Source organism: Tauraco erythrolophus, chromosome 12 (assembly GCF_009769465.1).
Source record: "Tauraco erythrolophus isolate bTauEry1 chromosome 12, bTauEry1.pri, whole genome shotgun sequence".
In the NCBI taxonomy this organism is placed as follows: Eukaryota; Metazoa; Chordata; class Aves; order Musophagiformes; family Musophagidae; genus Tauraco; species Tauraco erythrolophus.
In genome coordinates, this window is record NC_141476.1 from 13790619 (window position 1) to 13812713 (window position 22095).

Sequence of the window (22095 nt, forward strand, 5' to 3'; positions counted from 1 at the left end):
CTCGAGCAGATGCCTGGAGCACTGGGGTTCTCTTACAGCACGGCAGCATGCAACGCGACGGACTCTAAGTAGTAGAAATATTGTAAGTCTCAGTCCAGGACGCTTCCTCCTTCCTACACTTCTTATATAGTTTGGGTAAATGTCATAAACAACTATGTGCCAGTAACCAGGGTAAGATGGGCGGCTGCGTAAGGAGCTTCAGCACACGGCATGGCTAGTGCTTGGTGATTTCGGCTTGTTCCTACTTTACCTCTAAGTAGAAAAGGGAGAGATTCTGCTTCCGTTCCTGTATCTATGGAGGTTGCTCAATGACCTCTAGGTCGCTGTGCCGGCGGTGCTATAGGTTTAAGTATCAGTGATTCTGCCTTCCTCAGGGACTTTGGCACATCATCCCGATTCATACAAGATCCCTGAGAACTTATCAAAGCTGCAGTACTTTATAATTTAAAAAGACCCGGCGTGGGCGCGTGGCTCCCTGCCACGCTCACGCCTGCTTCTTGTTGTTGTCCATGCTGTGCAGCAGCGCCAGGAACTCCAGGATGAGGTTGGCCGTCTTGCGGGGACGCTCCACCACCACCGAGTGCCCGCAGTTCTCCAGGATGTACACGTGACAGTCCGGGATAGCGCTTGCTAAAACACTGGCACCAGAAACATCCAGGACCTGGACGGCAGGGGAAAAAATACTCACTGCCATGGGCAGAGATAGGTTTTGCTGGACACTGTAGAAGCCCTGTTGGAGCTGCCTTTGCAAGCCCAAGCAAAATGCTGAGCGGGGATGCAGATACGGTGCTTGTGATGCAAGCCTCATCCTGCAGAACCCATGCCTGGGGGTGGGACAGGGAGGCTGCACGGTGCTGGTCTCAGCATGTGGCAGGGAAGTCTCTTGGATGATTTTCGGCTGTCGGCTCAGTGCAAACAGGTCATTGCAAGTGAACGCTTGCACCTTGGCATTTATAGAGGCCTTTGTGTGCCTGCAGCTTGCCTCCTTCCCTCTCCCACTCCTTCCTCCATAACCGGCCCTACAAAGCCCACGCCTTTGCCTCACACATCTCTCCCCGGTTGCCAGGACAGGTCTCTTGACTGGCACTTTATTCCTCCTCCCAGCCCACGCCTGTCCCGATGCTGGCATCTGCCCCCACCCACCCCCTCGTCCTCCCCAGTCCCGGCTCTGCCCTCTCCTCCCTCCAGCCCCGTGCTCCCTGGCACCTTTCCACCCATTACCCTGCAAACCCACTGGGGTCAGGGCCACACCTGTGCCAGACCTGGTCCCATGGGGGAGGCGGAGGAGGGGGCCGCATACCTGGTCCTGCTTTCCCCAGATGACCTGCGTCGGCGCTTTGATCTTGCTCATGTTCTCATGGAGAGAGTGCCTGGACTTTTCATCCACGATTTCTAAAAACACTAGTAGGGGCAAGGGGAGGGTCAGTCCTATAAGGGGGATGCTTTGCCTTCCCTTCTTACAGGGGCCCCTGCAGACCAGCCCTGCCAGCATCCCCTTGGTGGGAAACCCAGGCAGGGGTGACGGAGAGAGCCCCAACAGGCTGTCCGTGCGAAGGCTGAGTCCTCCACCGCCACCAAGCCCCACTGCAGAGAGATCCTCCTCCAAGCCCATCTCCTCTTAGATATTAGCACTAATTAACCCAGCTGGCAGGATGAGGGCAAAGCAGCAACCCCATCGCCTGCAGGGGTGGCAGCGAGTTTCTACCAGCAACCAGGGTGCATCCCCCAAATCTGTTAATGACCTTGCCTCCTCCCACCCTCAGCAAGTCAGCAGGGGGGTGCAGGGGACAGATGGCAACAGGGGGGCATGGGTCGGGGACAACCTGTCCCCACACCCCAGGGGTCCAGCTGGAAAGCCCGGTGAGAGGGGCTGCCGCTGCGCACTTACGTTTCCGGTAAAAATCATTGTGTGGGATGCGAACGTCGACGAGGCCTTGGAGGATCTGCAGGGAGAGCAGAGGAGAGCTGCTCGGGGATGACCCACACCCCACATGGGGCTGAGCGCACCCAAGAGTGCCCACGAATGCAGCAGGCATGGGAACATGTCCTCTCCGCCCCGACGTGCCCTGTGCAGCCCCAGCCCAGCACGAGCTCCTTCCTAAGCATGCTGGCTGCCGCAACCGAGCTTAAGTAACATGTATTTCAGTAACAATTATTTTTGTCATTTATGATGCAAACCCAAATTTCTCCCCCAGGCCAACTATCCACGGCCAGCAGGCCGCCTCAGCCATGACTGTTCTTTTCTTCCTTCTTTTATTCTTTTGCCAAAAGAAAAAAAAAAAGGTCTTGGCATTACCTTGCATTTTTTTCTTATTCTCCAATCTACTCATCTCAGATTTCCTAAGGAAAATCAGCTTAATGGCCAGCTCCTGCCAAGTTCCTCTCGCCTGACAATGAGGTGATTAACATTTCCATCACTTTTGCTTAAAAAGCAGCAAACAATCCCCCTCCAGGCTGGACAACAGCCGCCTTAGTTATTTAATGCTTCCTGCCAGCCATATCTGCTAAAAAACTCTTTGACATCCCAGCCCACTGCCAAAGACCTTGTGGGAGGAGGAATTTCAGTGGGCGCTGCCAGAGGGAGCTGGGAAAAGTAGGTTTGAAGGGAAGGTGCTGAAAGGGGCTGGGAGTGGGGCTGGGGGGTCCCCCTTGGATGATGGTGGGGACGGGAGTGCTGGCTCCACTCCCAGCATCACCTCAGCTGCCGCCACACAGGCTCGAAGAGAAGCAAACCTGCTCCCCACCTCTGAGCCCCCCTTACCTGGCCACTGCAGCCAGCCCATGCTCCTCACCTGCTGCGGCACCTTGAAGCGAACGTAGGAGCAAAGCTTCAGCATATCTGCCATCTCCTCGGGTGTCGAGGGAATTAAAGGGATCCTGTCGATGCGTTCAGACTCTTGCAGCTCCCGGAGCTGCTTAATGAACTTGGTGTCAGTGGCACTCGGCAGGCCTGGGTCGAATGAGAAGTGGGGCACAAGCTAAAACCCAGACGAGACCCCAACAGCCCCAGCGAGAGCATCGCCGTACTGACCTCTCTCATCCCTGCCTCTGGTCTCCTGCCTGTTCACTCATTAAATAAAAAATAAAAAAGAGGGAAGAAAAAAATCTGTACCTACAGCAAACTTAATATGGACCCAGAGATACCCCACGCTCCCTCCTGCTCCAGAGCTTGACAGCACCGAGCCCTGCGGGCTGACTCAACACGAGGTGTGCGCCCTGTAGACATGCACAAACTCTTTGGTGAAAACTATAGCGCTGATTTTTACTTGGCCAGTGGATGCACAGCACAGGCTTGGACAGAAAATTTCAGAAGCCCCATCTGTGTGCACCACTGCAGGGAAAATCTTCCAGCAGCTTAACACCCCAAACCTCTCTGCAGCCCCCACACCGAGGGTGCACATCCAGAAACAGCCGGAGAGTCTGCCGGCACATCTCCCAGAACTTTGCCGCCCCCAGAGCCTGGTAGCTAGGTAACATTCGCTTTGCTTCGTTAATTATTTCTTATCTGCGAGCTGCTTTCCTTGCGTGGGAGGGGGAAGGAGCTGCTATAACAACCAGGATGCAGCAAAGCCCTCCCTGGCAAAGAAGCTTCCTGCCAAGCCTCCCAAGCCTCCTTGCTGTGTGTTATGCCCAGGCTCCCCTGAGTCCCCCAGCCAAGGGGACAGTGGAAATGGAGGGGCTGGTGGGGATGGAAGGGACAGTAGGGATGGAGAGGACAGTGGGGATGGAGGGAACGGAGGGGATGGAGGGGATGGTGGGGATGGAGGGGTGCTGCACAGCCACGGGGACACCCCACTGACCTGCGCCCAGCCCCAAAGCACTCTTCCCACTCAGAGCATCCAAATGTGGGAGGACACAGCTCTCTGACTGCTGAAGCTCCCAGCCCTCCAGTGCTCTGGGGCTCTCAAGAGGCCAGACTGGGGAGGTTTTCCCATTGCTGCCTTGGTTCCCTCTCCAGAACTGAGAGGCTGCAGATGTGCCATCTAAATGCCTGCCATCCCAAGGGAAAAGGCATTTTCCTCCAGAGCAGGACTTGTCCTGTTTGCTGTAGTCCCAGCTCTAACCAAGGCACTGTGGGACAAACTCCAAAGCCCTGGAGAAGAGCAGCCAGGACAAGACTGTGGTTTCCTCCCATACCCTTCCAGAGATTTTCAGTCTATACATGTAAATTTAAGAATAGGGTGGATGATCTACTTAGGGATATGGTTTAATGGGGATTAGAGACGGTTGGACTCGATGATCTCTAAGGTCTTTTCCAACCTAGAAAATCTATGAAATTATTTCAAAATGCTTTGCACTAAAAGCCTCTTCTGCCTCTAACACTGCTCTGGGCTTTTGCACTGGCTCCTGCTTGCCCTCTCCCCATCTCGCCCCCCTCCAGCATTACCCACCTGCAGGACAGATAAGGGTCAGGCTGCAAATGTCTTCTGGGTACTGAGCCGCATAGACGCCGGCAACGTTTCCCCCCATGGAAGTGCCAACCAGATGAAAGGGCCTTCTGTTCAGCCTGATGCACTCCACGAACTGGCAGGGAAGCAGATGGGGAGGTATTAGGGGAGAGGAAGCAACGGCGTGGAGTCATTAGAGAAATTCACCTCAAAAGCTTGAGGTCGGTGGCTCTGGCTGCCTGGGAAGGGAGGGAGTGGGGCGGCACAAGGCAGGGCTCATGGGGCTTAGCATCCCTCGTGTCCCTGCATCCCTCACGTCCCCGCATCCCTCTGCCGAGGCGACGTGATGCTGGGGCTTTACCTGGTGTATTCTTTTAGCTTGCCCACTAATGGAGTAGTCGTCCAAGGCTGAGCGGGTTGTGCCCTCATGTCCGGGCATGTCAACGCACACCAAGTGCAGGTTCTTTGGGAGGAACTGCAGAAACAAATCAGGGGTCGTTATGGTGCAGGGAAACTGCCGCAACGCCCAGGGATGGAAACTGGTGACCATGGGTGGGAGCAGGGGGTGACTCTCCTCCTAGCAGCCTCTGGTTACTCATGCACCAGAATAAATCAGCTTATGTACCAAGGGTGATATGATGAGAAACCATGGCCAAGACTTGCTTCCCATAGAGGAGGCTGGTATGTACTGTTCTCCCCTGCAGCTCTGCATGTCACAGGGATGAAAAGGATCCAACAAGCACCAAGCACAGGCTGAGGAGGATGTTTCTAGCACGTTACAGCAATCATGGCATCCCACGCAACCGTTGGCTCCCCAACCGCACCCAAGCCCAGGACCATCGACTCTCACTAAGTAGGAACATGATAGAAATGGAGTCCCACCTTGACTATGGACAGCCACATGTCTTTGTGGGCTGAGAACCCATGTAACATCAGGATGGATGGTCGGTATCCAGGTCTCCCTCTATAGGAATAACAAAACTGATAGTCATCGTAGTTTGCATATCTAACCTGCATACCCAAGGCTCGGCGCCAGTACCTGGAAAGAAGGAGAAAACACCAGTGAGTAAGACGAGGGCCCACTGGCAATACAAACCAGGTGACAAGTCCAAACTTGGCTGCAGACTTGCTAGTTCGCTAAGGCCAGTTGGGTTGGGCCCACACCGGTGCTGCCATGGGACTGACTGGGACTAATTCTGAGTATCTGGTCCCAGGCATCGACCCTGTGCTTAGGTGTCATCCCTTACAGGTGCAGTGCTGGCAGCTGGCTCTTCATGGCTACACTGCAGATGCCTTGTGGAGACATTCTCCTTGTTAAAAAATTTTAAAAAGACTCAAAATAACTGATTTGGCAATGGAAATGGGCCAAAATAACAATCCTAAAACTGAAAACACCCAAAGGTTGGTATGAGGAGAGAAGCTCAAGAGAGAGAGGCAGCATACATGGCAAGGCAGAGGGCAGGATGGGCAGGTCAAGGGAAGCACTTATTCAAGGTGGGTAAGGTAGATCTGTCATGGGTTTATTTGGGTCCTGCAGCAATGGGAGAACATCACCCCACAGACGGATCCCACCCAAAACAACCATGTCACCCAGGAACACTAGAGAAACCCAGTTCCCATATACCAACTAGACAATCTCTAAAAATGTATTTATACACACGTAAAGGACCAGAGGGGACCATCCTTACACAGGGTCAAACACCCCAGAAGATATTGGGCTAAGCCCAGGGAAAGCTGGGTTGTTCCTCTGAAAGCGGAGGCAGACAGCCCCTGCCAGCACACGCTTGCAGCCTGCTCAAAGAGGATGGGGACCTGGACAGAGATTATCGGTGACACTTCGGACACATGATGTGTACGTGCGATTCAAGACGGAGGAACAGGCTCGCTTCCTCTGCATTTCCCCTATGCTCAGACATAACCCTTGTCAGGACAACTACTGGGCTACTCCTGATGGCCAAGACACTGGCAATTACTTTTACACATGATATTGGAATGTATTTGAGACACAAGAGCAAGGTCATCAATGCTGCCGGGCTGTCCTAGCTCTCTGCCCACTCAAAGCTTATGCATAGCACAATCCTCTTTTAGCATAATCCCTTTTTGGAGGGAGTTAGTGGGACTTAAGCAGCATCTCGGCTCTGGGCTGGTCCTACAAGGAGAGGTGAATTTCTCCCTGAATAAGTGTCTTAAGAGTCCTCGCCTCAAAGGCACCGGTGTAAACTACTGATGGGCAAGATGATAACATTTTTAGCAACTGATCCTGATGGATCAATTCAGCAGAAGGCAAAATAAGCTGTGCAAAGCTGAACTGATCCCTCGCGAGGTGTTAACACTCTTAGTGGCAGCAGCTAAACTGATTAACCCCTGGCAGCAGAGCGGGCAGGGCGGGCAGGGCAGGCAGGCGCTGGGGTGGGGGTCAGCGGGGCAGCCCCGCACGTCACACGCGCGGCAGGGAGGCGCATTAGTGGCAGTGGAGGGAGCGAGGCCGTCGGGACCTGGTGTGACCCTCGGCTGTGCCGCACGAGGACACGCAGACGAGCAGCGAGGAGGAGGAAGGGGACAGGGAGTGGTGGGAGAAAGGAGAAGCGTCCCTGGGGACCTGGCTGGGGACCTCCCAGGAGCGGTACCACAAGGCTGGAGCAAATGGGGCTGAAAGGGAAGAGCAGCATAGCACGCTGCCTGCCCCCTCTCCTGCCTCTGCCGATGGGAAAACACAACGATTTCACCCCAAAAAAAGCTGACTCAGAAAGGAGCAAATAGGAAAGGAAGATTAAAGGGCAAACCCTCTCTTCTCACCTGCTGTGCCTAAGAAAAGAGATGCCCATGAAACAGAGCGTCATGGTTCCTCTTGCAAGATGCCAGTGCTGCCAGCAACGAAAGCTGGGAGAGAGAGAGGTGGGGGCACTGACCCTTCAAAAGAACACAGCCCTGATGAGCTCTGCTCACACGCTCCCTTCATGAGCCAAACACAGACCAACTCAGTGTGTCTTCACTCAGCCCCTCATTTGCAACCCTGAAGGACAAGGCAGCAAGATCTTCTCTGCCTCCCACTCAACCCAGCTCCTCAGAGTTCCAGGCATCAGCCCCTTGTGCCTCCTTCACCCCATCCTGCCTTCCCTGAAGGCTTCACTCCAACCACGCTCACTCTGCTCTGGTGCAGCAGCGTTTCTCCAGTGATGCTCCTCTGAATGGGAGCCCATCAGGCTCCTCCTTGGCTTCCACTGGTGGCTCGTACATCCAAAGGAAAAAAAAAACAACTGGGACTGACAAACCCTGTACGCCTGGAGTCCCCAGGGCAGGAGGCTGTCACATCGCCCGCTCTCCTTTGCAGAGCGATATTTGGCCCCGCAGCTCCCTACGCAATACACAACGGGCAGAAATTCTCCCCCGTGCCGGTCCAGTCGTTGAGGTTTTCATCCCATCCTCCCTCAGCCCCCAGATGCTGTGATTGAAAGTTTCTAATAACTGTGCCATTAGAAATGGGCTTCATCGCGCTGCTGTGCCTGAGTGCCGGGGTGGGCTGACGTCCTCCTCTCGCAGGAGGGCACTTTGATTTGGAAACACCCCGTGAGCAAAACTGCAGGAGCCACCATCTGCCAGCGGCACGTGAGGGCAGCCTGCCGCGCTGCTGGCGCTGCGCGATGAGATGCTGCCCTGGCTTCCAAAGGGAGTGTTATTCCAGCTTTCCCCTGCAACAAACCCAGGCAGGAAAGCTGAAAGCATCCTTAGCACCAATTTCCAGGGACAGATGAGGACTGAAGGATGTGGTGCCTGCCTCCTGGTATCGGAAAGGATGAGATGTGAGGGGGTAAGGAAAAGCATCACTATCTTCTCTGATGCTCCAGCCCCCAAGAGAAGGGAGAATGAGAAAAGTCTTGTCCATAACTACTAGCAAGAGAAAAGTCCCTGCCTGTCGAGCAGGCTGTTAACCAGGAGGGAGCTGCGGCAGAGCTGAAGACACCCACGCCAACAGCTGCATTGACAAGGTGGGAGGTCACCAGCCTGCTGGGGCTGCCAGGCTGGATGACGGGCAGCACCAGTGATGCTTTTCCCAGCCGCAGCCCCATCCTCAAGGGAAACAACCCAGAGACGTTTGGAGACATCCCGCAGCCCAGCTGAGGCTGCCCCGACAGACATAAGCCTCAGCAGCAAAAAAGCAAGAAGGAAATGCCATTTGCTTCTCCCAGAGATGCTTAAAGCTACACACAGCCGGTACGTCCCGTGTCACCTGCTCCTGTCGCCATCACGGGCAGAAACATCCCCCTCTGCCCCTGTTGCCTGCAGGCTCTTCAGGCACCTTCAGGCACCAGGGCACAGGGACCTGATGGGGACCAGCAGGAATTCCACCCCTGCGCTAAAACAAGAGCAGCCGGGTTAACGAACTCACCAATAGTAGATGCGGATGAGTGCTGAGGGCCAGAGGAGGAAGGAGGCCACAAAGGCCAGGATGGGGATGGCCAGGGTGCCGCCGGCGATGACAAACATGTTTAGCACGTCCGGGTCCATGCTGCTCTTCAGCACCCAGCCTCACCTGCCCACATTTAGGGAAGGATTAGAGGTTAAACACCAGAAACAGTAACAAGTCGATGCTAAATGAGATCTCTGCCGCCAGGTAGGGAGGAAGGTGGCTCTACGAGAGGCAAATGATACTGGTCAGGAGTGCGGCAAAGTCTCTTTCAGTTTAAAAACTTGATTATTTCTTCTGGCTCCTTAATGGATCTAATTATTGCAATGCTATCCTCTCCAGAGAGCAATTCTCAAGCAAGCAACGAGCCTCCTTAACAGGCACTGACCACATCCGGGGGGCAACTGGGTGTGACGTGCCCCGTGGGGCACCTTGCAGATGGGGAAGCACAGCCTTGCTCCGTTGGGTGCAGCCAGCCTTTCCCCGGCGATGGGTGCAGGCAGGGCTGCCTTAATGTAGGCTCCACATTGCTTTTCGGAGGCAGGCATCCAGCTCTGGCTCCCCTCCCCCTGCCCAATCCCAAATCCCCAGCACACAACCACTGACCTAGAATTGATGGCTTGAGCTCGGCTCTCATTACTGCTCCGCACAGGCACCAACTAATCAAGGGAGCAGAGCCTATTAATGGGCTCCGGAACTGGAGGAAACAACCTGGCAGGGCACTCTTTGGCCATCAGCCTTTATCTCAGACAAATTCATCCCTGCCCCCACGTCCTCACTCCTGCCCCATGGGTGTTTCGCACTTGCTGTGGATCACAGGTCCCCAGCCCAGTTCCCAAGCACCCTTTGGACAAATCTCAGGGGCTGCAGGTGGAGGACACAGGACGCAAGGGCCAGTTCTCACCCCATGCCGCACTCGTCCCTGAACTCGCCCCCACCACAGGCAGCCGGGATGTATTTTTCTCCTTAAGAGATTAAACCCTGTCGCACACGCATCTCCTCTAATTCCCCCTGCTAACCAACTTACAGCTCACCCTTTCCTCGGCGCTAGCTCTTTTGTCACACATTTATAAAACGAAACATCCTCAATGCCTGCTCTCCTACCAGCCACCTCCCCCCCATCACCACCACTGCATTTCTCTGTGCCAGGACAGGCAGATTTATTTCTGTTTCCTGCAAGACTCATGGTGGTACGTGGCACATTGTATGTTACGGCATGAAACAGGAACCAAATTGCCGCAGTCACATCCTCTCCCCTGATGACGCCGTCATACTGGATCACATCAACCCCCCACTTTACACACGACCAAGAAGCAACGGCCAGGTTTGCCCTCTTCCCCCAGGGAAAACAGGAATAACTGAAATTTGAGGAATACTGTAAATATTTCCACCAGGCATCTCCTTAACAAAGCTAAACCTCATTTCCTTCTTCAAGCCTCAACAACATGCTGTTATTCGTTTCATTAAGATTTTGTAGGAAGATCTTTGATCTCAGCACGGCTTGTTGACAGGGAAACACTTCGTGCAACGGATAAACCTTGTACATGAGAGCAGGGCTGTGCCGGAGCCCACGAGAGAGCACTCACTGCCGTTTGCTACGTCGCTAAAACAGGGAAGGAATTAAGCACAGAAAATTGCCATCATTCCCTTCCATGACCCGTAACAAGAGGATGTCACAGCTAGGAGAGAGCCTGGGAAAAGCAGAGGGCAGTGGAATACCCTGTGCTGCCGGGCACGGGGTCACCACCTCCGCCTCCGACACCTCCACTGCTCTTAGAAAGCAAAACAAGGAGAAAGCCTTTAAAAAGCTCAGCTTACTTTGCAGAGATCCCCTCCTCCTCTCGGCACAGGTCCTGCTCGCTGTGGGTTGCCGCAGCGCCTGAAAACACTGTCAGAAAGCGAGAAAAAAAAAGTTAAAATTGCACTCCTGCTTTTTTTTCCTCCTTTCAGGCTCGGTAGCTGGGCAAGACGATGAGTTTGGGGTATTTAAGCCACCGGCTTCCCTTCCAGATGCCTCATCCTCATCTTCCTTCCGACTAACCTTTCCCCTGTTTATGCAAATATGGTCCTTTGTACAATAAAGCCAACCGAGGGCACTTGTTACAACCAGGAACAAAGCTCAAGCTGCCATCGGAGTGAAGGCGTTGCGGTGGGGAGCACTGATGGCAGCAGCCCCCGCCACGGCAGGGCTGCGCAGCGCCCAGCCAAATGGGGCCCATGGTTGCACTTCGGGTGATTACAGCAGTTTGAACAAAGCCAGCTAAACCGCGTCCTGTCCCCCTCCTCTTCGCCTCAAATGTCATCTTCCCTGAGTGAGTCAGGCTGAAGCCGCAGGGAATTACTGGGGAGCAGGAGAAAGCTGCCCTGGTCTCGCTAGCAGATTTTGGCTGCAGAAATTCACACTGGAGGCTCAGCAGGAGCATCGGAGTCCCCCCACCAGTGCCAGGGGCTGCTTCGAGCCAGAAAATCCCTGAGACATCCCCCCCAGCCATGGCTGCAGGGCTAGAGGTGCCCTGGGGGAGTCCTATCCTCCTTGTGCCGGAGGGTTTCGGCAGGGCCATGGCAGCTGCCACTCACCACGTGAGCCCCAGTGCCCAAAACTGGCCACGTGCACCTGGCAAGCCCCACTCGGGGCATCCCACCAACTATGAGTGCCTTGTGGGGGAGGATACTTGCAGAGCCCCATGGCACGGCTGAGCCTCCTTCTGCACCGGGCGAGGAGGGGGGGGGGGGGGGGGGCGGGGGGAAGACAATCACCGCCAATTTCCATGGTTACCCTCCACGGAGGCGGCAGGAAGGAGAATGCCGGCAGGAAGGAGAATGCCGGCAGGCCCAGTGCTGCAGTCAGGGGCAGCCAGCATCACCGCAGTCCCCAGCACCCTGTAAAGCCACCCCTGCACCCAGCAGCGCTGCAGGGACACCAGGTCCCCAAAGCCACGAGGGAGCACCCATGCTGCCAACCACCTGCGATGGTGCTTTGGCCAGGTGACATGCACCCTCCCTGTGACACTGGCACCAGCGATAGGGGCAGGCAGCATCAGCCCAGACTCTGGCACAGTCCTTTGTTACCAACTAGATAGACATCATGGGCTTAAAAATAAAAATAAGCCCTGTGGTAACAGCTGTAAGACTTCAGACCACAGCTCATCCATCACTTTGAGGCACCCTGTGACCAAGAGTCACAGCCAACGGCCCCAAGCATTGCTACTGCCTTCTTGGAAGGATCTCCAAGTACCTCATAAATTAACTTGCAAACATCAGTTAGGCAAGTCTGATAAATGCCATGTGATCATGGCAGCGATAAGGCCGAGTGAGCTGGGCACTAGACAGGGCACGGGATGCCAGATCAGGAGCACCAGTTCCCACGCCAGCAGCCAAGTCGCAGGCACTAACCACCACAGCCCCATTGACCCACCTGGGAGGAACCACCCAAAAAAGCTACCCCAGGTAATGGGATGGATGGACCAAGGAGAGACACTAAGGGAGGCTCCACATCTCCACTTGTCTCCTACTTCCTCCCCTCCACCAAATTCAAGCAAAGGCCTCATCACCTGCAAACAGAGGGGCCAAGAGGCGGGAGGGGGCTGCGGATTGCTATGGAGGACAGCCTGTTGATGACAGTCCCCAGGGCCACCAGCCAAAGGGACAGTAAATTACTGTGAGCAAGGTTTGAATCCACATTGGTATTTTTTCTCTTTCAGGCTCCTTGGGTCACACCAGAGAGGCTAGAGAAGACCCAACTGCATCTCAGGTGTATATATTGATTTTTTCCAAGTCTCACATAAGATGCAGCAGCAGCAGCACACCCGGTATGTGGGATCAAAACCTGCATTTTGCTCAGAAAAAAAAGAAAAAGCAATCCCAGAAATGTGAAAACAGCTGGGTTTGTTACCCAGGGAGACCTGGAGGCTCTTCACCAGGATCGGCATCGCCCACAGAGCAGGTCTCAGAGCCAAACACTCTGACAGGGCAAGGGGAACCTGGGGGGGATGTCAGGGGCTGCGGCACAAAAGCCTTCATGAGGAAGAGGGGCTCAGCTGGAAAGGGGAGAGCGGCAGCCAACACGCTGGGCAGCCCCATGCAAGGCCAGGGAGGGTTTGCACAAGGCAGGAGTCACACGTGTGCGCTCATGACCAGATGCGCCAAAATTAAAGCACGAAGGTCACATCGGGCTGTGCTGGTCGGGATTGGGCTGCAAAACCAGGGCTGCTGCCCTGCACTTGGCGTTTCGCTTACCGCTCCCTGCGCCTGACAACAGATTTAACAACTTTGATGAGCTGAAAGCTAAGCAGCATATTTAGGCATACTTGAAATTTTGTTAAGAGCTGAAGAAGAGAAAACGTTGACCAATTTTCAGACCCCTCTGCAGAACAGGGGGCTTTTGACAGGCCTCAGCGGCTGAGACGCGCCTCCCAGAAGCCCTGATTCACATCACTAACCGTGCAAGAAAAAAACCCCAAAACACGCCAGTTCGCCATTTCCCTTGGAAACCATCTCCCCCTTGGCATCCTCAACAGCCAGAAAAATAATATTGACCATAAACGACAACATAACTAATATTACGATTCTTCAGTGGTATATTTCACAGCGTGATCTTTCAGATACTCATCACAGTGAAGTTATAATTTACAATCTATTAATATTTAAAAGATGTCTGTCCATCAGCCAGTCAGCTCTTGGTCTTAATCCAGCCTCTGGAAGGCTGGGAGAAGGAAATGTGCCCTTTCACCTTCATTTATTTATAGATAGCAGAAATGAGATCATTGTTTCTGTAGCGCCATTTCATAAAACGTGCATCTCTGACCTATTTGTATCTGTGCAACACGGCTCACAAACGTGAGCCGGAGAGTCCAGGCTGGCCCCCTGCCCTGCTGCTGCACCCAGGGCTGGGAACACACAGGGACGTGCCGCCAGACTCACTGCCAGCCAGCCTGGGGACAAGGCGGCTGAAAAGCAGCGGAGCGGGCTGTGCTGCCAGCGAGCCGCTGGTTTAGAAATTCATAACATGCCCGTCCTCCTTCCGGACCTGGTCGCCATCCCCATCCCGCCGCACATGCACGCAGTGGAGGATGCACAGCACATCTGATGTCACAAGTGCGCCCAGACTCAGTATTCTCCTGGGGGGTAGGGGTGGGAAAGAGATGGGGAGGGATGAGCTGGGGGTATTGGGGGGCCACCTCTAGGTCACGTCTCCCAGTACATAGCAACCCTCCCCTCCAAAAGCATCCTCCTCCAGCAAAATCACAGCATCCTCCAAATAGCCGCAGCCAACATGCAACGCCACTTTCCTCCCCTTTGTGCCCCATTTTCTGATTTTTTTTTTTTTTTTTTGGGGGGGGGGGGCGAGGATTTTAAGGCAAATTAATTACATTTTAATAATTTTTTTTAAATTATTTATTGCATTTTTGCTTTGCTCCTGGTCTCCTGATCACTCTCCCTCCCCACTCCAACGATGCTAGGGTTGAGATCGGAGACGACCGGGGAGGTTGGGGGGGGGGCCCGGACGCCGTCCCGGCATCCGGGCCCCCCCCCGCAACCTCCCTGATCCTGGCATTGCTACCTTCAGCCCCTCATTCCCCCTCCCCGCCTCTCACCGTGCCGATCCGAGCCGTGCCGGGCCGCAATGGCAGCTCTGAAACGGCGAAACGAGGCGGCTCCGTTGCGCCCTCCCTCCGCGCCGGTACCGGGGCGGCTCCGCGGGGGCGCAGCGGAGCGCGGCGAAGGCGAGGCGGGGATGCGGCGCGGTCGTACGCGGTGCGGGGCGGGGAGGGGGGAAGGGATGTAGAGGGGTTATAAATGGGTTGCAAGGGGAAGGGTGAAAGGGGGGTGCGATGGGGTGACGGGGGTGCAAGGCGGGGATGTGATGGGGCTGCGGTGGGAGTGCAAGGGGGGTATAATGGGGTGCAAAGGGGGTGGGAGGGGTGTGCAAAGGGGGGATGCAATGCGGCTTCAGTGGGAGTTCAAGGGGGGGTATAACGAGGGTAAAAAGGGGGAGAGAGGGGGGTGCAAGGGAGGGGATGCAATGGGGCTGCAATGGAGTTATAACGGGGGTGCAGAGGGGCAACAACGAGGTTACAATAGGGGGATGTCATGGGACTGCAGTGGAGGTGCAAAGAGGGGGTGCAATAGAATAGGGCTGCAGCAGGGACTCAATGGGGGATATAACGGGGCTTTCATGAGGATACAAGGAGGGGTACAACAGGGGTGAAAGGCGGGCTGCAATGGGGGATGCTGTGGAGCTGGAACAGGGGGATATGATGGAACTTCAGCGGGGGTGGAAGGGTGGATGCAATAGGGTTGCAGTGAGGATGCAAGGAGGGGACACAAGGGGGCTTCTATGAGGGTACAAGGGGGATGTAACAGGGATGCAAGGGGGGAATGCAGTGGGGCTTCCATGAGGGTACAGAGAGGGCTACAACAGGGGTGGAAGGGGGGGCTGCAATAGGGGGGATGCAGTGGAGCTATAGTGGGAATTCACTGGGGGTGGAAGGGGGGATGCAACAGAGCTGCAAGTGGGATATAACAAGGTTGCAAAGGAGGTAGATAATGGGCCTTCCATAAGGGTACAAGAGGAGTGGAAGGGGGTCTGCAATGGGGTGCAAAGAGGGGATACAGAGGGATGTGATGGGACTTCAGTGGCAGTGCAAGGGAGGGATGTAATAAGGCTTCAGCGGGGGGGGATGTAACAGGGGTATAATTGTGGGACATAATGGGGTTTCCATGGGGTTGCAAGGTGAACACAGAGGTGCTGTAATGGAGTGTGCAAGGGGGATACGACAGGGGTGCAAGGGGGGATGCAGCAGGAGGGCTGTGGGGGATGCAAAGAGGCTGCAAGAGGGATACAACAGGTTGCGAAGGGGGTGCAAGGAGGCTGCAATGGGGTGCAAAAGGAGCTGGAAGGGGATACAACAGGATGAGAGGGGGCTACAACATGGGTACAAGGAGCATACAACAGGGGTGCAAGAGGAATGCAAGGCAGCTGTATAGGGATATGGTGGGGATGCTTGGGGGAATGCAATATCACTCCAATTGGAGCTGTAAGAGGCAATTCAATATGACTACAACTAGGATGCAATGCAGCTGTTCAAGAGGCAATGCAACAGGGAGTGCAAGGGGGGAAATACAACGGGGTGCAAGGGGTGCAGGGGGGGTACAGTGGGGAATGGAATGCAGCTGCCACAGGGATACAACAGGAACGTATGGGGGTATGCAAAAGAAACACAGCAGGGATACAAGGAGGATGCAAAGAGGCTATAGAGTTGTACAATGGGGTTGCCATGGGGATGCAATGGCAATAAAAAAGGGAATGCGAAATTGCTGCAACAGCTTACAATGAGGAGATATCAGGGTGGATACAACAGGATATAAACGGCATGAGGTACAACCGCTAGAGAGATACAAAGGGGTACACAGCACTGCACCCCACACAGACACCACACAGCCCCCTTGCACGAGGCCTGGGAGCAAGCAAGGTGGGGGATGCCTGTCCCTTTCCCAGGTCCTGGGATGGGGCTGTGAGCAGGGAGCACAGAGCTCTGCCAGCTTTCCCATGGAAAGGGCACAAAGGTTGAAATCAGAGCATCCCACTGATACTTTTACACCTGAAATAGGATTTTTAAGCCTGCTATTTAGATTACAAGCCTCTTACCGGCCCCCTCTTCCCAACAGATGACACTGCTCTCAAGAGCTGCATTTCAACCTGCATTTAAAATCTGCTCTGATTTTTCTTAAAACCATCACCCAAATCCTTTTGCTATAAGCAAATTTACTTTCATTTCCCCAGGGTCACATATCAGCTTGGTATGCACCTCTAAGATATGCTCAAAAATATGAGAACATTTAATTAAATTGGAAATGGGATCAGCTCCAGAGTATACACAAGCATATTGGGTCAAACGCTCACCGCATCTGTGCTTTGGTAAAGGATGTCCCTTTGGTCTGGCAGGTTGGGAGAGCCAAGAGAAGAGCTGGCATAAAGGGCTTCCCAGGTCAGAGTTTACTACAACAGCCAAAAGCTTTTGATAGCATGAGCTGTCAGAAGAGATTTATAAGTAAAGTCGAGGTTTTTAGGTGGCATGGTGAAGGTGAGGCACAGCTTCAGGCAGCGTTTTTGGGGTTTCATTTGAAGAGCTTGCCAGTCAAGCTCGGCTAAGCAAAGCTGAGCTTCCACTAAGGTGACCTAAACAGACAGAGAAGGTGTTTCACAAGCCTTTAAATGCTGTTTGCAGTTGTACTTGTTTGTTCAACTTTCTCATGCACGGTCTCAGGCTCCTGCGGGCCACAGGCAGGGCAGGGCGGACTCAGCCCGGGATGAGTTACCCATTGGGTGGTTATTCCAAGCCACTTGGTAGGAACGCCCCTGGAAACGGTCATAGCAAATGACAGCTCTTAAAATACAGAAGCTGAAGCAGAGATCTGTGGTGATTTTATGTTGAAATAAGGCATGAGCTCACAGGGGAACCCGCTCTCGCAATCTCAGCGTGCAGCAACAGGTCTCCTTTGGTGGTGATGGGGAAAGAGGGATCTTCAGGGCTCTCCTGAGACAGTCACGGCCAGGATGAGGCCATGGCTTCCACAGGTCATAGCCCTGGTGAGGCAGCTGGCAGCACCATGATGAATTTGCTACATGGAGGTCAAGGCAGCTCCTCCATCCTGGCACATCAGAGGAAACTTTGAGCTCCCTGGGTGGCTTGGGGGGCCATGGAGGAGCGCAGGGCACAGCTGGGCTCCCTGTCCCTGCAGAGAGCAGATGATGCCCGGGCTTGACGGGAAAACCCCAGCAGCTCCCTGAGCACCTCCTTCAGGACCCTGCAAAGCCATTTTTGGGATGGCTGTGGTGTGCATGGCACCTGGCACGCTCCAATTAAAGGCCAGCCCCCGCACAGACCTGCCCTGTGCGCCTTGTTTTCCCCTCAGCCCACAGACACAACTCATCACACAGCTGTGGCAGCTGGTGAGGACTGAGTCACCCCCACATCACCCCCTGAGGCTGTTGGCATTTCAGAACCCAGTGCCAGCTATCCCAACCCTCGGCCAAAAATTCCTCATTCCTAATCTGGTCATCAGGAGCCAGGCTTCCCACTGGCACCAGAGCACAGCTTTGGTGCTGTGAGCAGGGCGGGGGATGACTTATGTTCCGAATAGAAACAAAACATTTTCCTAAACCAGAGTAGCCACAGGAAAAAAAAAAAAAAAAGAAAACAAAATAATGAGAATTAGCTGTCCTATGTCCCCAGAAACAAGGCAGTGAGACTTGCACATATTTTCCATAGGAAGGTGGAAGCCCTGGCTGGATTCAGGCTGGAGAAGAACCAAAGCTTCAACTGCACCAAGCTGAGGAGCCGCGTTGCCCCACCAGATGAAAGGCTTCCACGTTATTTTCCACTGCTGGGTCACAAATCCCCAGGGAGCGTGGCAGGATTGTTTGCAGCCATAACAAGTGACGGCATGCCGCTTTGGCGAAGCGAATCATCTTCCCAGGGTGACTCGTCCACATCTGTTCCCACTCACACAGTGTTGGCCCTGTGGCACGATGCTGTGAGCGATCCCCAGGGAATCGTGGGCACTGGAGAGCACCGGGGCAGGCGAGTGCCCCACGAACCCAGCACAGCCCCACAGCCCACCCATGGGCCCTGCTGCTGAGGAACACCTTGCCATGCCCCGAGCAGAGGATGACTTTAATGACATACAGCTGCCAAAATTCACCCCCCAGAGCAGGGATGAGATCTCAGCTCACTCCAGTTTGCAAACAGCAGCTCTCAGTGAATGTGGGGGCAAATAACATCTCCAGGCATGGCTGTGGGCAGCCACCTGATCACACTTCAGTAGCTTCATTGCACAACCTGGGACAAATGCAGGAACAAATGCTCCTGACTTTTAAAATGTTATAAAGCAAGACCTACTTGCCTATTAACAGCTTTAAATTGTACTTTCTTAATTCTACCCAAAGTTAATGCACGTGTTGCACACATTTCAATTACACCTTCGACTGCTAACAATGAGCGTGTACTTATTGTCACAAAAACCTCCTTATTTGGTAGCTGCAATATCTTTATGGAGGGGTAACTTCAAAGCCTTGTCTAACCATCACGGTCAAAGTCTTTGTTTCAGATCATCGCGTGCTCTCCTACGTCTCAGCTAAGTGGCCTCGTTCAAGACACCGAAAACATGATGAGGCATTTTTCCTTGAACTGCTTTAGCGGGCAGGCTTTCATGCTCCAAACCACTACTTGAACAATACTGACAAATTGAGCTGAAAAAGAAAACCCCATCAGAGTCCTGTCCCAGCAAAGGAGTTATGCCTTGACAGTATTTTATTGAGTAGAACATGTACCTTCCAGAATCATAAATAAAGATTAAGTATTAAAGACGACCTTATTGATTCAAAATATACCGTGTATCTTGCATACAACATATTTTTACCCTCAGTTATACCAGAGGGTATTTCCAGTGGGTCGTGCCAGGACGATTATGGCCATGAGACTGACAATCAAGCCACTTCCCAAATGACCATATATGGTCCACAGCCCAATTGTGGACTTTAGCAATACGAAACCAACTGACTGCTTTGCTACTTATTAACTTGAAATTCCAGGAGGCTGTGATAAAATTCTCTGCCTGATGGTTGTGATAAGGTCCCCGAGAGCCCAAAGGTCGTTTTACTCGCCCAAAGGAACCTACTTTTACGGTGACGTCGGTGACTTTGGGACTGACCCTTCCCGCTTCTCCCACAGACCTCCCCTCGCCGCAGCTGGTGTTGACAGAGTTGCAATTCAGGTAAAAACAATAACCATTAAGAAACGACTAACACCTTAAAGCCCGGCACGTGAGAAGGGGAGCACATGGGACTCTGGTCTGGAAAACAGAGCTGTGGTGGCATCTGGGGAGCACCAGCCTGGAGGTGCTGGTCCCCTGCTATTGTCAGGTGCGAGCAAAGCCCCAGGCGACCGTGGCAGTGCACCTCGTGAGTCACGCTGCCTCCAGGCTCAGAGCAGCCTTCCTGTGCCAGAGCAGAAGGGGATGTGGGCTCACCCACTGCCTCTCCCAGCAGCCCTCCTGGAGAGGCGTGGGAAACATTGGAGATTCTCTTGGTCTATCTCTGCCAGCAAAACCAAAGCCATGGGCGTCTGGTGAGGTGACTCAGGGCTGTGGCCAAAAGGAAGCGGCTGAGCCTGAGAGGAGAGGAGGAACCCCTCCATTGCTGCCAGGCCCTCATGACCCTGCTGTCCCATGGGGAACCTAAGCAGGCATACAATACGGGGACACATCCCACCCCATCCATCCCCCAGCACCTTCCTGTGAGCAGAGAAGTGACAGAGGGCAGAATCACTGGTAGCAACACACCAGCCACAGCCTCCGTGTGCCCAGCAAAGCTGGGCTGAAGGACCCTCAGGAGGAGCCAGCGGTGCCCAGGCAGCACCTTTTCACTGCTCTAAGCTCTTGCCCAACCTGTCTTTGACATCACCTGCAGCCTCATCACCCACCTCTTCTCCCCAAGAGCAGAGAGAGGCTGAGGAGGGGCTTTATTAGGGAACGTCCCACAGGTGCTGCTGGGCTGGAGGTGATGTCTCTCACCCAGCACCATCCAGAGCAGGGGCAAAAACCCAACCTAAGTGGGTTTCACTAGCAGCTTCACCCTTCTTGTGCAAGAGCAGGGCAGCCCTGAACTGGCAGGGTTTGCCAGCCTGCATCGAGAGGGTTTCACGGCCTGATAAGGAGAAAAGAGTACATTCACAGAAAGTGCAGTAAACAGAGAGATAATGCGTGCAGAAAAGAGGGTGAGCTCCCCATGTCCTCCTCACAGGTCACATCGCTGCTGCCTGTCCCTGCAGAAGGTGGCTCTGTCTGTCCTGCCGATAACACCCAGGGTGGAGGGGAAAGGGCAGGCTGATAAGGGAGCAGTCCTGGGGACAAACACGGCATCGACGAAGGCGAGTCCCTGTGGTTCGGGGTTAAAGCCCTCTTAGGCACCACAACAAATATTTGCTTTTTGATGCCAGGGTGGCCCAAGTGAGCCTGGTTTTGGGGGCAGTTCCAGGTTTTGATAACTCTGACCCTGAGGCTGCAGTCACCGTTAGAAGCCCTTGTCACGCGCTGCATTTTTAGCAAGGTCAGGTGGGAGATTTAAAACCCCTGAATCTGTCACTTTCCCTCCCTCTTTATTAGTTTCCTCCAGAGCCCGTCCTGCCCCAGGCTGGCTCGTTAGAGACTCAGTGGAGAGAAGGCACTGTACAATCCCTGCTATTTCGGAGGGTCACACACCTGCTCCCCAAACAGCTTGCAGCACACACCTGGAGAGCCACAGCTGCCTCCCCAGCAAGGCTGGGGTCTCACTGCCATCAGCCGTGCTGCGCTTTTTGGGAGCACCGCCTGCGCAGGAGCCGGGCACGGTGCTTCTGGATCTGGATCAGCACAGGCAGCATGGCGCAGGCAGCCTTTATGGCTGTCCTCAGGAAAAGGAGAGAGGATGTGAAAGCACTCTGTAAGTACAGGGAGAAATATCCAAGACACTTGAAGACGCCATTTAGCCTGACTTCTTGTTATACCTCCTGCCGTTATACCCGATCAGGGGCTGACACATGCACTCCAGCTGACAGCCAGCACGTGGCGGAGGAGGGAGGGAGGGCAGACGAACGTTTCCCTGCAAAAGCCACGCCAGTTGAAGCAATCTCACTTGAATGTCATATTGGCCAAACTCAGGTGTCTCCTCAGCCATGCGGCATGAGCCGGACCCCTGTGTACGCACCTTGGGTCACCAGCCCAAGACTGCTGTGCTGGGGACATTTGGCTGGGAACTTAGGGGGCAACACTGGAGGCATCACATACTTTTCCCAAGGCTGCACCGTGACGGCTAAGTCAGCAGGTCCTGTTAAGCATGGGCAAACGAACATGGCCGTCCCGCAGCAGCTGTCCCGCAGCAGGGCACACCACAGCTCTAGGAGAAGGGAGAAGTGGGTGAAAGTATATGGCCTGGAGCACAAGATGTTTTATCAGTTTCTCACGGCACGACTTTCCAACCAAGGCAAAAGCAGAACAAGACACGGACATGCTCAAAACCTCCATGTCCAGGGTGTCCCACCACCTTCCACTGGTGTTTCTCACACCCACCACCAGTGCCCTCCAGGAACCCCTCTCTTCCCACTGCTACTTCCCAGATCCTTTCACCATCTGCCCCATCCACCTCCTGGTCCTGCCAGCTCTTGACCTCTTACCTGGGTTGGTCCAAGGAGCCCGGACTTGGCCCGGCATTGCCCGGGGTGGTCTCAGCACAGCAGGCATCCCACAGCGGTGCTTCCCTGTGGG

The 22095-nt window shown here is 54.2% G+C and overlaps 1 protein-coding gene across 1 annotated transcript; it reads right to left on the bottom strand.

Annotated features, from left to right (window-relative positions):
- Positions 1 to 484: 484 nt before the first annotated feature.
- On the bottom strand, positions 485 to 8894 carry ABHD6 (abhydrolase domain containing 6, acylglycerol lipase). The gene is made up of 8 exons (XM_009989842.2): positions 8776 to 8894; positions 5271 to 5427; positions 4750 to 4863; positions 4392 to 4524; positions 2793 to 2950; positions 1889 to 1943; positions 1301 to 1401; positions 485 to 661 (listed from the first exon to the last, which is right to left on the bottom strand). The coding sequence occupies exons 1-8, from the start codon at positions 8892 to 8894 to the stop codon at positions 485 to 487; spliced, it is 1014 nt and encodes a 337-aa protein (XP_009988144.1).
- Positions 8895 to 22095: the final 13201 nt, after the last annotated feature.